General features: G+C 46.5%; 1 protein-coding gene across 5 annotated transcripts in view; it reads left to right on the top strand.

Annotated features, from left to right (window-relative positions):
• Positions 1–14,205, top strand: part of TRIM9 (tripartite motif containing 9) — a 95,420-nt gene that overhangs the window by 67,084 nt on the left and 14,131 nt on the right. For 3 of the 5 annotated variants that reach the window (XM_057725030.1, XM_057725029.1, XM_057725027.1), the window contains 2 exons: positions 3,256–3,413; positions 5,335–5,473. In XM_057725030.1, coding sequence (XP_057581013.1) covers positions 3,256–3,413; positions 5,335–5,473 — 297 coding nt within the window. The remainder of the gene's footprint in view (positions 1–3,255; positions 3,414–5,334; positions 5,474–14,205) is intronic. The other 2 variants (XM_057725028.1, XM_057725026.1) reach the window with 1 other exon arrangement.

The following is a 14,205-nucleotide window of genomic DNA, read 5'->3' as shown; positions in this document are numbered from 1 at the left end:
AAGGAACCTTCAGAGAAGATGACAGATTATTGTTCACATTATAGGAACCAAAAAGGAACATTGCTCTTGGAATTAGGCCTGCACTTTCCCTTTCGTTCTCCATTATGGAACGCCAGACTAGAAAGGCAATGTAAAAAACATCCAGCCCCTGGAGCCCTGAACCCTTTCTGAGTTTCAGTCTTCTTGTCTACACACAGAGATAATCCCAGTACCTACCTTGTGGGGTCGTGTTGAAAATTAAATGAGTGAACACGTGTAAGCCTCTCCCCACCGTCTGGCCCCCCGCCGTGTTTCCACGTCCCGGGCTCCCTTTCCTCCCGCGTCCTCACCACACTCCTCTGAAGCCTCCCAGAGCACTTCTGGGTGGCTGTGAGTGCGCTCAGTCTGAAGGACTAGAGAGATAAGTAAACGAATATGAAAACCAGGACAGATGATTGGAACTAGAACGGCCTTATAGAGGTTAAGACATTTGAAAACCTTGGTATAACAAGCCACCGTGGCAGAATTTAATTTAGAGGTGAGGCACCGTCAGACCCCAAGGAAGTCAGTAAGAACAGCTACCCTCCTGTGTCTAAGAGGAAAATTTTTAGCCTGAAGCTTGATTTTATGGGCTGAAAGGATGCTGAGTAATAGAATTCTGATCAGGTCAAGGGAAACTAGTTATTTAGGAAAAAACAAAGATGTCCAGGAATGATCACGAAGGGGTTGAGACTGGGATAACTATTGTAGCTCCAGTGATAGGAGTTTCACTAAAATAAAACCTTCTTTCTCACAGCTCAGCCCAGGAGCTGCAATGCTATCCATTTCCAAAACACAAGAGATAAATCAATTTGAAAATACTTTGGATTCTTGTAGATCATTTATTTTATACCTAATAAAGTAAAAAGGGGTAATGATATAACACTCAGTATGAAATCTGTTGTTCTGAAATGCCAGCCTTAGTCTTTGCTAATGAGGCTGTAATTTTGTCACGCTTCCTTTTATACGCAACATCACTTTGGGGTAAATAAGGAAAAAGAAAAAATAATTCTCAGTGCATTGAAAAATAGATTTAGACACATGCAAATGTTTCTGGGTTCCTTTCTCTCTCTCTCTCTCTCTCTCCCTGTCTCTCTCTCTCTCTCTTTATTCGTTTAAATTTAGGACAGTGTTAAGATCTGAAGACTAGTGACTGGTTAGACTTTTTTTTCCTATCTTCTCGGCCTTTTAAAATGTATCCACTGAGGACTTATAAATGCAGTTCATGTGTTTTAATTACACATGACACCATGTATTTCAATTAATCTTTAAATTACCCTGTGTCTGTGTGGGAAACTTAAGTTTCTCCTCAGAGGCATCGCAAGCATTTGTATGATTCACGTTGAAACCATCTTGTGACCCTAGTCTTTGATTTTAAAACTGATGAAATGTAGACTTGCCTGAAACATGAACAAAGGAAAAATGAAGACTGATAGGGGAGATAATGAAATAGAGTCCAAGGAACTGTTGTTTTATAAGAGGCTGTAACCAATAAGGACAGTTAAGAGCAAATATCCCCAGGGAGAAGCACTCGGTCTCTAGAAGCCCTTTGAAGAATGGTTTGCTTAAACTTACCAGATTTTATCCCACCGTTAATATGTTAAGATGTATTCTTTTTATATGGAAAAAATTTAAATGACAAAGTAAGTTCCTAACTGGAATCTGACCTTACGTTAACCTCCAGTTACAACTCCTGGGTGATGCCTGTTACAGGAGCAGATGGTCATTAAAATCATTTGAAGGAATTCTGTCTTTTGTCTCCTCTTTCCATCCAGTCACGTAGTCTGTTTTTTGAACAAGGCAGTGCATTTAGTTCCTTTCCTCCAAAAGCAGTGTTCTGGGACCTCAGAGGCTGCAGAGCCGTTGTTCTCTAATAAGATTCCAACTGAACTCTATGCCTTGAAACTTGAAACATGACTTCCCTTTCTAAACTGATGAGCTCCAATTAACTGTCGTGATTTTGATTTAATTATATTTGGTCTAGTAACTCAGGCACGGTTTTCTTGTAATGTACCAGATTTCTTAACTATAAGATAATAGACCTACTTCACCTTCACATCTCACGTTACAGTCCCTGCTTTTGTTTTCTAGGTTATCCACCATAGAACCTATTTCCTAAACTGCTGTTGAATTAACTATCTACTTAGTTGGGGTGACTGGCAAGGAGCAGCTTTAATTCAGTGCATAACAGAGTCCGGTTTTGGTATAGCATACCAGGTGTTCCACAGTTAACATCTGTTCATCTGAACGTCCCTGGACGTGGTCCAAACCATTCTCTCCTGTGCTAAAGTGCTACAAAAATAAATTCATGTTTTGGTGCTGAAAGAAGAATTTTAAGCAGTTAGTAAAACTAACACTGCTCCCAGATACATACATTGAGTTCATATGTTAGGAACTAGGAGTATTCATCCCCTGACATTTCCGTGTCTGTATGTCTGAAGGCTCAACTAACCTGCAGTTGTAGTAACACAAGACTCAGCGCAGAATAGAGGGGGGTGGTGTTGTGACTAGTGACACTGTGACAGATGCTTACAAGGTCACAAGGACACGCTGACCCTCCCTGCCGGGCCCATCTGTCCCCGTGCTACTCACCAGGCTCACAGCTGATTGCTCTACACCCACAGAAAGGGTAGACTTCAGCCAGTGCCATTTTCAAGGTTTAGCAGCCTTGAAAGAATGATGTCAAATTCCCCACAAGTTTCAAAACTGAGAAATCACTGTTTGTGTCACTTGGTACCAAATGTTCAAAAATCCACAGCTGCAGCTACTTACGTGCACAAAACCTTGAGTGGAATCACTAATAGAAAATGATAGAACCTTAGGAATAAAGTGATTTCAGAGCTGCTTCTCAGCACAGGCGGTCCCCATTTTATTAAAAGAGGTTTAAGGCTCAGAGTAACCTCTACCGTAAATGTATCAGCCATGTCATGAGTGAATAGGCTTTAGTGGGCGGGATGGGACGTCCCTCCCCCATGGGAAACCCTTCCCTTGGGGGTGACGCCTTCGATGCTCAAGGGGTGAGAACAGAGCAGTTGTCTCCTCTCCAGTTAAGGCAGGACGTGCTGCCGTGAGCCTGGAGAAGGCAGCACAGTCGACCAGAAAGCACCCCCCTCCCGAGACCCTGGGAGGGATCCTGTCCAGGCCCCTCCCCCGTGCACCCCAGGCCAGCTACCTAGTCCAGCCACCTGAAATGCTGGCAGCGCGACAGAAGCCAGGGTTACACTAATTTCTGTTTAGCTTCCTCTCCAGTCCCAGCGACCCCCATCCTACAGCTGGAGGAGTGCTGCACCCACAACAACAGCGCTACGCTCTCTTGGAAGCAGCCGCCTCTGTCCACGGTGCCCGCCGAAGGGTACATCCTGGAGCTGGACGACGGCAACGGCGGTCAGTTCCGGGTGAGTGGACAGCCTCCTGCTGGGTAACCACCTCGGAGGACCTGCCGTGGAGTCTCAGACCCATCCCGGCAGGGCCTGCCTGCCTTTCATCCGAGGCCTGCTTTCTCCTTGTCCCGTCAAAGCAGTGATCTCGGGGGGACAGCGGTCCGCGGTGCTGAAGCGAGATCTTAGTTGCCTGCCCAGGAATCGAACCTGGGTAGCCTGGGTGAAAACCAGGACTCCTGACTGCTTAGACCACCAGGGGCTAGAGGCCAGAAGCAAAGTGGTCCGAGCTCTTTCCCCCGCTTCAAAGCAAGAATGTTTCCAGGAGGCAAACATTGTAAAAACAGGTACAAAGCTTCCTATTAGAGACGCAGCATAATACGTGGGAGAGCACACAGAGACAGTTTGTTTATGTCAGAAGCAAGGCAGAAATACACACCCAGAGAGGAAAGGGTGTGGGCGTCCTCTCGGAGGAGGGGGAGAGGCTGCCAGATGCAGGAGCGCAGGAAAGAGGTGATTTACATCACGTTGCGTAGGACAGCCCTTCCGGGTCTTTGTTTACATTAGGCCAATTATCTTGTTTCTTTCTCCACACCTGACCGGTCCCAGGACCCCCCCCCCCCCCAACATGCGTGCACAGCTTTTTGCTAAGAGGGACCCCACCGCAGAGGCCTGGGGGTGCCTGTCCACACGTTTTGTGGGGTGGCAGCCCCTCCCTTCTTGACCCCCAGGGAGCCTTCCTGCGCATGTGCAGACGGGGGCGTTTTCCTTGACCGCGGGAGTGGGCATCTTATCTCTTCACTTCAGCAGAGCTCAGCTTCTGCCACTAGCTTTGTCCTTGGGAGTGTCTGGGTGCGAACAAAGCTTGAGTTTTACTCCACTTGAGGGCCACCCGCTGTCCGGCCCAGGGGCCCGTCATTCTCCTAGTTCAGAAGGACAAACGGGTAGACGCGCCCCCCGCCCCCCTTTCTGAAGACACCCTGCAGGACCGCAGGCTCTGGAGTCCCACGGCCTCCCTGCGAGCCCCACCTCCTGCGCGTAGCTGGGGGGCTGTGCCCGTCGCTCCCCTCTCCGAGCTTCGGGTCCTCATTCGTAAAGAAGGGGCGATGGTCGTAGCCGGCACCTGGCGCGCGGCTGCTGAGAGAGCCACGCAGAGGATTCCCACGAGATGCTCGGCTGCCTGCGGCCCCAGACCCCCGTCTTCCTAGCATCCCGCCGGGGGAGGTGTCATCTTAAGGCTGCGCTGCGGATGCAACTTATTTTTACTCATTACGTCAGCAGCATGGTGCAACGTGTACAGCTAAAGCGGGAGGCCGACGCCTAACCTATGCTAAGATGCATTCTGCTGGGACTTATTTTAAGCTTTGGAAATGTCATTCTTCCTTCCCCGCCTCCTCCCTCGTCCCTCTGTTCTGTGACAAACATCTGAAGGCTCATGATTGCCCTTCCTAAACTTCAACACTCCGGGCTTTGCGACAGTTTCTGAAGCTACCCGTGGGTTATAAACACAGCGTAGAGACCACCTTCATGTTTTCAGACCTGTTTTTCACACCCCGTACTGATGGGTAAATGCCGGCAATGATGATAAGCGTGATGCTGCTGACGGGAAGCGCCCAGTGGTACTCTTTGAAGCCCCACCTGCTGACAACTAGCATTCCGTCAGCTGCCGGAGCCGCGCTCCAGGCAGGGCGCGGGTCCGTGTGCACATGTGACCGTATGCAATCCTCACACCAACCTCACAAGGTCGGTATTTTTGTCCCCGTGTTACAGAGAAGGACACAGGCTCACAGAGGTCAGTTCAGTGCCTAGTATCTCACAGGATGTGTCCCACCGGGCGGACCCCAGAGCACCTGCTCCCCGCCCCCTGCACCCCTGCCTGCTGCACCGCCCGGAGCCCGGCTTGGCGGTAACGGGCGGCCTGTGCTTTTTCCACCTGCAGGAAGTGTATGTTGGGAAGGAGACCATGTGCACCGTGGATGGCCTTCACTTCAACAGCACATACAATGCGCGCATCAAGGCCTTCAACAAAACAGGAGTCAGCCAGTACAGCAAGACCCTGGTCCTCCAGACGTCCGAGGGTAAGGCCCTTCAGCAGTATCCCTCAGAGCGAGAACTGCGAGGCATCTAGAGAGGCCGGCAAGCCCGGAGGTACCCCCACCACTGCCCACATTCGCAAGCGTTTCCATGACTTGCCCTGCACCCCGGCGCGGAGCCGCTGCTCCTCTCCTGCCTTTAGAGAGCCCGGGGTCTGCGGACGGGAGCCAAACCCAGGAGCCCACGCGGCGGCCTCCGGGGATAACGCTCTAGATGAGCTGCCGCGTGCAGGCGGGATGCGCCGCGCTGTGTGAGACCGCGGCGCCCAGGCGCTAGGGCAGGCTCCCGTGCCGCACAACACGCAGCCCCGGCCGGTTTTGCCCGGACGATGCGAAATCGCTTTGGAGCGTGTGTCTGAGGGTGGGGCCGAGGTCCCTTCCAGCCGTGGATGCCTCTGACCCAACGTCTTTCCGAGGGGTGTGGGGGCGCAGGAGCTGTTCCCAGAGGGCCTGTCGGCCACTCCTGGCTTAACCAGCGGGACCGGGGCGCCCTGTGGGCTCCAGACAGGAAGAGACCCGCGCCTCGGCGCTACCCCGCCCGTCCCACTTTTGCCAGTCCCGCTAGGCTCGGTGAGGCTCCCCGGGCCCTCCCCACAAGCTCCATCTCTAGAGCACGTCCGCTTCTTGGCTAGACTGTAACTATTCTGGTCCTCAAAGGCAAGCCATCCATCTCAGGAGAGGGGCTTGGGTTTGATGGCCAGGTATAACCTCTGAGGCTCTTAACATTTCCACTCTAAAGCAGTTGCAACACATGAAATGAAACCTGGGACACGGTATTTGTGGTCGCTGCCAAAGCACGTTGAGACCTCCTGGGTGTGATTTTCATCCTAGGAGCCACCCCGCCCTATGGCATTCTCCATCACCTCCCTCTGCAGGACTCATGGTGTTGATTTTGTTCACATTCAAAATGTCAGCGACGAGACTGTGGTGGTGTTTTTTCCCACTTCCCACGAACCTCAGCATGCTCCAGTCACCCCTAAAATGGTTCACATGGTTAAAAACAAGCACAACTTCAAATCCCACAGCAAGGTGAAGAGGCCCCCAGCCATGAAAGGCACGCGTGGGGAGCACCTGTAAGTCTTAGGGGCGCTGCTCAAGAAGGAGCTGGTGAAGGGGAAACGCCCACACGCCCCCGTCTGGGTTATAGGGATGTGGTAGCCCAGCCTCCCCGGGAGATCATCTCAGCAGCTTCCCTCTGGGAAGAGATCTATCAGCTTGAGAGCAATGGCCTCTTTTCCCAAAGCACCATCCTAGATGCTAGAGCCCTCCAGAAGTGTTCCTAGGTGCAACGCAGAAGGCCCTTGGGGGGGGCGGGGAGGCCTTGTTTCCCACGTGTGTACAAAGCGGTTTGATTGAAGCGTGCATGCCATCAGAGCAGGGAGACAGCTTGCAGCAATGTTGTTCATCTGTGTCACCGGACCTACGGGAAAACTATTTCTATTCATAATGCATCATGGAAATCATACTATTCTGGTAAAATCCATTATTAGCATAGCAGCCTGAGCACTTATGTCTCTCTTTTCATCCTGCAGGAGGATGTAGTTTCTAAGTCTCGATTAATGTCCATAAGATTATGGTGTCTAATAAATTGCAGGATTGGAACCGCGATCCTTGGTACCACAGTCCCAGAACTGGGGCTCATTTTCTAAAAGAAACTAACGGGACAAGTCCTCTTCCAGCAAAGAAACTGTACTGTAGAAATTAACTTTCTCCATGAATTTTATATATTGTGTACAAATATAAGGTATGTATCTAAATACAAAGAAACCCTATCATCGTGTAGATATCAGTATTCTCTGTTACCGCACAGAAGTGGTTTTTCTCATGATGAAATAAAGTTCACACACATACTTTCTCCATAACTTTGGTTTGTTCTATTTGTTTCTCCCTCATTCTAATTCATTCCAACAGTGAGACAAGATTTAGAAAGCAAGAAAATACATAATTAATAGCTTATTAGAATAAAAAAGAGTTGATCAATCTGTAACAATTGAGAAAGCCTATCGAACTAAAGGATTATACCTCTTTTTTTGTTTTTTAGAAAGCAATGAGAAAAATGCCATTAGCAGAGATTTAATATGTTAACTGAACTTATACTTTATAAATCTTATTTCTTACCATTCCTGGAAAGACTTGCTTTGGAGATTTTTTCTTTGCTGCTATTGAGGGTGATGGGATGGTTGGTTTGCTTTCTACTTTAACAGAATCTTTTATGTTCTTTTCAGCAAGAGGTAACCCCTTTCCAAGGTTCAAAATAAAAAGTATGTATCACAGAAGGATACACTTTCATATGTGATAGCAAGTCTAACTTGTGTTTACATGCATTTAGTCCAAGGTTTAAATCACTTATCACTTATACTCTTTCAACTATCATAAAACCTTCTGCTGACCTAAAGGTAACATTGTTCAGGCAGATCAAATGTCCACATTGTTGTGAATTCTGACCTTTTTTTCAAAAGCAAATTTTATTTGTCTATTTGTTGGGCAGTGTTTGATCAGTGTCTGCCGTATGCTATGATACGGGTATAGACTACTGGGCAGAGGTCACCCCAGCTGTCAAAGAGCTCACAGTCTAGGAAGAGAGACAGGCCTTAAAGAAACAGACCCGCAAATATTACGTATTTACCAATTACAATGAACACTGTAAGAGAAGGAAAGGGGACCATAAGGAAACCATAATTTGTATAAAGGGATCAGTCAGGAAAACAATGAAAAATGATTTAATGCGATGGAAATTATAAAGAATGTGTTCTCAAAAGAGAAAAGGAAAGGAAAACGCATAATGATATGAGTTCATCTGGTTAGTTCCCTAAAACCGCCGGGAGAATAAGGCCAGTTGCGGATCTAAACCAAATTACCCTGACTTGAGAAGAAAGTTAACTGTAAGCAATTGAGTTTTAATGAAATTTTAAACTAAGGCCTAGAACCTGGTTGTATATATCTTTAAAGTAATTCATTTAATAACCATGATGGCTGTATCACAGACTGAAATCATTTGCAAAGGAGTATTTGTTTCAAACATTCTATAACAAGGCCTTCTAAATACATAGAATGCTAGGGTTCATCCTGTGTCTGGGAGACTATTGTCCTGCCCCCCCCAAAAAAAAAATTAGACATGGGCGAGAATGACAGAAAATCTTCTATTTTCCTTCTACCGATCTAAACAGACTGTACTTTTTTTTCTTCTTCTTTTCAAATCTGGAGAAAAAAGTAAGGTAGACCAAAGATAATATTCCTGGTGCTCAAATGATTCACTGAGACCGTTATCTGGCTGGACAAAGGTCTTCCTCTGACTCCCCTCAGCTCTCAGAGCCAGGGAACTGCTTCACGCAGCCTTCTCAGCAGAGCAGGAGCTGCAGCTCACCAGTCCTTCAGGGGAATGAGAATGCAGAGGCCTGCACCTTCTGTGCAAAAAGAAATACTCTTCAATACAAATCTTCACATAAGAAGATCATTTCCTTGAAGCAGAATTACTAGACTAAAGAGTGCGAACATTTTTAAGGCCCTTGATCTATGTTTACAAGTTGCTTTCCAGGTAGATTTTACACCAGAAATGTATGACCATTCCATTTTTAATATCACCTTAATTCTACTATTTAGAGTTTAATTTCAAATAAAAGCAGCCTCTTCTAAAAGTAAAAATGTTTCTAAAAGAGGGTTTTTTAATTCATATTTTCATAGAAATTATATTCTGACTGTCTTACATCTAATAGCTACAGGAAGTACAGCACACTGCAGGGAAAATGAACATGATCTAAAGGGGAGGAAAGACTTCACAGAGAAGAGAGAGAGAGAAAGGCAAGCAGAGGGAATAACTGTATGCAGAAACGTCAAAATATGCCTTGAGCTGACTGTGTAAAGGAAGCCTCATTCATTCAAAAACTCTGAGCGCGTCGATTTCGTGATCACAGAGACCCGTAGAGCATGGCCCTGCCCTAGAGCTTACGGTTTACTCTTCCGCCTCCCTGAACCTCATGGCACCTGACTCCGAGTGCCTAAAGACTATGGTACCATCTCACCTCTCCAGAACTAAGATATCCACCCTCCAGTGTAGGTAGCCATCTTATAATCAAGATGTAAGCAACAATGACCTCTGATTGGGAAGAAAAAAAAAGGACAAAGTTCAGGCACAGAAGCTCCTGTGCTGTTTTCACGGCAGAGCCCTTGGCGTCACTCGGTTCTCACTTACACTTAGTTTATTCCCCTGAGCTCATTGACCCATTTGCAAAGAGCACGGCAGACCGGAAACATTACATTAGAAGAGAGAAGAAAAATTTGGTATAGGAGTGAATTGAGGCTGTTGGCAGCACTGAGCAAGGAAGGTAACTGGAAAAGCCATGAACTATCCCCCCCCCCAAAAAAAAAATCAAAAGAGAACATTCTCTGGCATATGCTCAGATTAAGAAATTCAGAAAGTGTACGATTAATTTTAGAAAGATTTCCACCCAATACGTTTAACAATCAGTATATATTCTGGATCTCTTGATAATGGTGTATTAAGTATATCTAGAAGGCTTTATGGAATTACGATATGAAATGAGTACCCCCAAAATACTGTGGTAATAGACCCTACTTGATTTTGCATAGCGCTTACAAGAACTTTCTTCACTGTCCATTAAGAGGTTCCATGAAAAATGACAGCAGTGTGAAAGCCAGCAAATATTTTTAGGTTATAAAATCCAGTGGAGGAATTGTATAAAAGCTATCCATTTACTGTAAGGTCCTAAGGAAAAAATACGGATTCTTTTCTCTTCACCCTAAGACTGCTGTATAGACTTTATACCTCTGTACCCACTGCTGTGGTTTGTGTCTCTTCTGTCCTGTTGCTACGACATCCCAGATTCGCCCTGTGTATTAGTTTCCCGTTGCTGCTTTAACAAATTACCACAAGCTTAGCAGCTTAAAACAACACCGATGTATCACGTTACAGTTCTAGAAGTCAGAAGCCTACATGGGTTTCACGGGGCTAAAAGTGAGGTGTCAGCAGGACTGCATTCCTCGGAGCTGGATCGTGGGGAGAATCTGTTGTTTCTTTTTCCAGCTTCTAGAAACCACCTGTACTCCTTGACTCACGGCCCCTTCCTCCATCTTCAAAGCCAGTAGCATAGCATCTTCCACTTTCTTCCTGACTCCGTCCCTCCTGTTTCCCTTTTATAAGCATCCTTGTGATTAACTACCTAGGGCCCACCTGGACTGTCCAGAATAATTCCCATGTCAAGACCCTTAACTTAGCAACATCGGCAGAGTTCCTTTGTTAGGTGACATGGTCACAGGTTCCAGGGATTATGACGTGGAGATTTTGTGGGGGGCCGTTATTCTGCCTACCACACTCTATGAGGAAAGTACTAGTATCGTTATGTTATTATTTAGTAGTAGTAGTAGTATTCCGCTCTACATATTCCACGCTCCGAGAACAGAGCCTCGGAGAAGATAAGTGACGTGCCAGGCCTGGGCCTTTCCGCTCCAGCGCCCAGCACGGTAGGCTCTGATACTGACATTAAAACAGTGCTGTTTGCACTCAGCCAGAAGGAGGGAAGGAGGGAAAACTATCCTACGTCTGTTTGTAGATGTCTGGAAACAGCTTGTGGAAGCAGTATTGTATAGCTGCCTCACATGTTCATCCAGAAACCCCAGGCAGAAATAGGACTTTAATACTTTCAAAGAGGCATGTTAGAGTTTTGTTCCAAAGAATAATATTCCTGTCTTAAGAAGAAGGTGTGGAAATGGCTCTCATTTCCAGTACAAAAGCCAAGCGCCTCCTTGGGTCCTGTCCTTTTTTCGTGTCTTCCCTCTAGGGTGAAGGGAAGGGTGAGCGTCTCTCCAGTGTGGATGCTTTCAGCTGTCAGTGACAGGTCACTGCCTAGGGCGGGAAAGAATGTCAGAGCCACATCTTTGAGGTCCTTGAAAGACCCACCAAGTGAGGTCTGGGACTAGGAGCTCTGCTTGGGTCGAAACCACAGAGCTATTTATTCACAGAAGCTCTCATCCCTCCAGATCTCAACTGTGAGGAAAAGTGGGGAGAGTGATCCGTGATGGTGAGAGAATCAGGCTGTAGATAAGGCTGTAATTTCCAGCACTCCCGCACACAGGTGCTCAGAGCCCTGAGAAAACGTTGCTCTCAAGCATCGTCTTACTGAACAACCACAGGAGCCACCTCCCCAACGCTTTCCAGGATTGTTTTATCTAATGACAGCAAAAGGGTTGGGATTCTTGAAACTGCATCTTAGAGACTGCTTTCTAAAAGGTGACATAGAAGTTGTCATTCGTGAAGATTAAAATGTCTTTTTCTTTCCTGTTGGATCCCAGCATCACAGGACCCTTTCCAGTGTGATAGTTCCTTCTCCCACACATCCTAGGAAATAACCCCGGGACTATTCAGCGATGCAGGCAGAACGTAGGTCCTGAATGACCCCAGATGCATCTGTTCAAAATCCCTTTGCAGATATTTTATAGCAATTTGGGGCCAGGATAAGCACCTCGTACTCTTCAACCTTAAGGTACTGAGACACCGTCCCTCCCTCAAGAGAAGATGTAACTTTGCGGGGGGGTGGGGGTGGGGAAGAACCTCATGGGATCCCAGCCTGCCCACCCCCTGTGGCCAGAATCCCACAGGGGAGGGGGACGTGTTTGCCTGCCGATCCCTAACCACCACAGTCCCCGGACCTGCTCTGTGCAGACAAGAAAGCTTCCTCTTCACTATAAGGTAGGGTTTGGAGAATGAAAATCAGGTCATGTAAACAAACTTTGGTCACCCCCTGAGACCTGTGGAATGTGCCCCATGGTCTGTAGCATCAGCCTTACCATTTATACATGTCCAGGGCACAAAAGAGCGCCATGGCCTTGTAACCCCCCAAATTTTATCCACCAGGAACGGACATGCCTGGGCCCCTATCCTGTCCCATCACAGCTGGCAGTGAGACGTAGACGTGTTCCTTAATCTCTCTGGACTTCAGGCTTTTGTTTTTGGATTTTTTTTTTGGGGGGGGGGGTTGTTTTTGTCTGGGGGGGGTGTTTTGTCTCTAAAACTATACACTTAGAGCAGATGATCTCTAAGTTCTTTAGAATTAATACACCCTGGTTTTCTTCTGTGGCTTCTCTCTTCAAAATTACTGCTGAAAGCTGTTAATTATTTCAGAAAATGCCATGAACAGGCATAGCCACTTCCTGCTTCCTCCAAGGGTGTTAGTGGGTCTTAGAGGTTGCCTGTGATACTGAAAATTCAACACTACCAGGAGAGAGTTGATAAAGGGTCACCTTCTGGAGGTATCTCCCCCTCTGCCTCTGCTTTACTTTTCCTGACTTTGAGCCTCAGAGCTTCCCCGGACAACACCTAACAAAACGTATTTAGTTAGAGGGAAATGCATTTCCAGGACAGATTCCTCAAAGTAGGTGAATCATACCTGAACAAATTTGGGTAGCTTTTACAAAATCCAAGGTGAGAGGCATAAGGAGAGCTTTCAGAGCCCGGGAAAGAGAGACACTTTGTTCCTTTTAATTTTGACAACATGCATGACATCCCAGGGAATTTCCTGATTTTCCATAGGACTGAATTGGACCCACCCCCTATTTTTGCTTCTGGGGAATGTGCTTTACAGTTGGCACACTCTGGGGAGCAGTTTAGTCCTTTGGGATCTTTTGTATCTATTTGAAATATGGGAATTTTCAGTTCTTTTCATGATAGTTCCTTGTAAATAATGCCCTGGTGTTCTAAATTAGAGTGGAGCACTTGGTGACAGAGCGTGCAACTGTCCCAGGAGTGGGAAGAGGCTGTTTCATTTCTTCTTTTAAAAGGAGCTTTTCAAAACAGATTTGTTTCTCACTTCTCAACTGCAATTAATGCCACACTTAAGAAAGATTATAATACCACCTTTCGTCGTAAATTATGTACCAGTGGGGCATGATTGTGACTTTAGATGCTTATTAGATCATTTAAGGAAACTCAACCCCTACATTCATTTCTTTGTCTCTTTTAAAGTCTTCCCAACAAAAGCAAATTATTTTACAGCTGGTTTATAATTGCACTGAAACATCTTTAACACTGCTTGTGCAGCTCTTAGTGACATATCTTGCCTTACTGGGCTCTGAAATACAGCCATCTGGTCAAACCAGCTTCCAAGGGCTGCTTAAGCTGTGAAGCTGTTCACTCCCAGACAGGAAGAGAACCAACAATTCTACCAGAGCACAAGAGAGGATGGGTTAGCGTAAGGAACCCCTGTCAGTTTGCTTTTCCTCTTCGAATTCCAAAAATAACACCCCAAAGACAGTACTTTACATTACCAGATATTCCACATCTGCAGAAATCTTTAGTGCACTGTACCTGTTGGAAACAGTCAAGACATTCTACCCTCAGAAATATAAAAACCAGTCATATACAAGACAGAGAGTTCTCGAAATCATTCTTTTTCCTATAGTCAGTTCTCCCAACTTCGTTTCCCATTTGCCAGCTGTTCAGTTCTAATTCAGTGTCTGCTAATGAACAAATAAAATAAATATCCAGTAAGCCAGAAAGGAGTACATCACTTAAATATTCTTTTTTTGCCTCAAACCCGAAAGTCAGTAAATAATAAGTCTGGTCCGCAGCCAGTGTTTGCTTTGAAAATTCTTGACTGCTTCTTTCAAGCAGAGACCCCAACTCCAGAGTCCAGCCCGTTCCCGGTGGGAAGGGAAAGCGGTCCAGGCAAAGGCAGGAGAAGGATGGTCACTGACAGAGCTGAGGG

This window comes from Hippopotamus amphibius, chromosome 2 (assembly GCF_030028045.1).
Source record: "Hippopotamus amphibius kiboko isolate mHipAmp2 chromosome 2, mHipAmp2.hap2, whole genome shotgun sequence".
In the NCBI taxonomy this organism is placed as follows: Eukaryota; Metazoa; Chordata; class Mammalia; order Artiodactyla; family Hippopotamidae; genus Hippopotamus; species Hippopotamus amphibius.
This window is presented reverse-complemented; position numbering and strand designations above follow the sequence as displayed.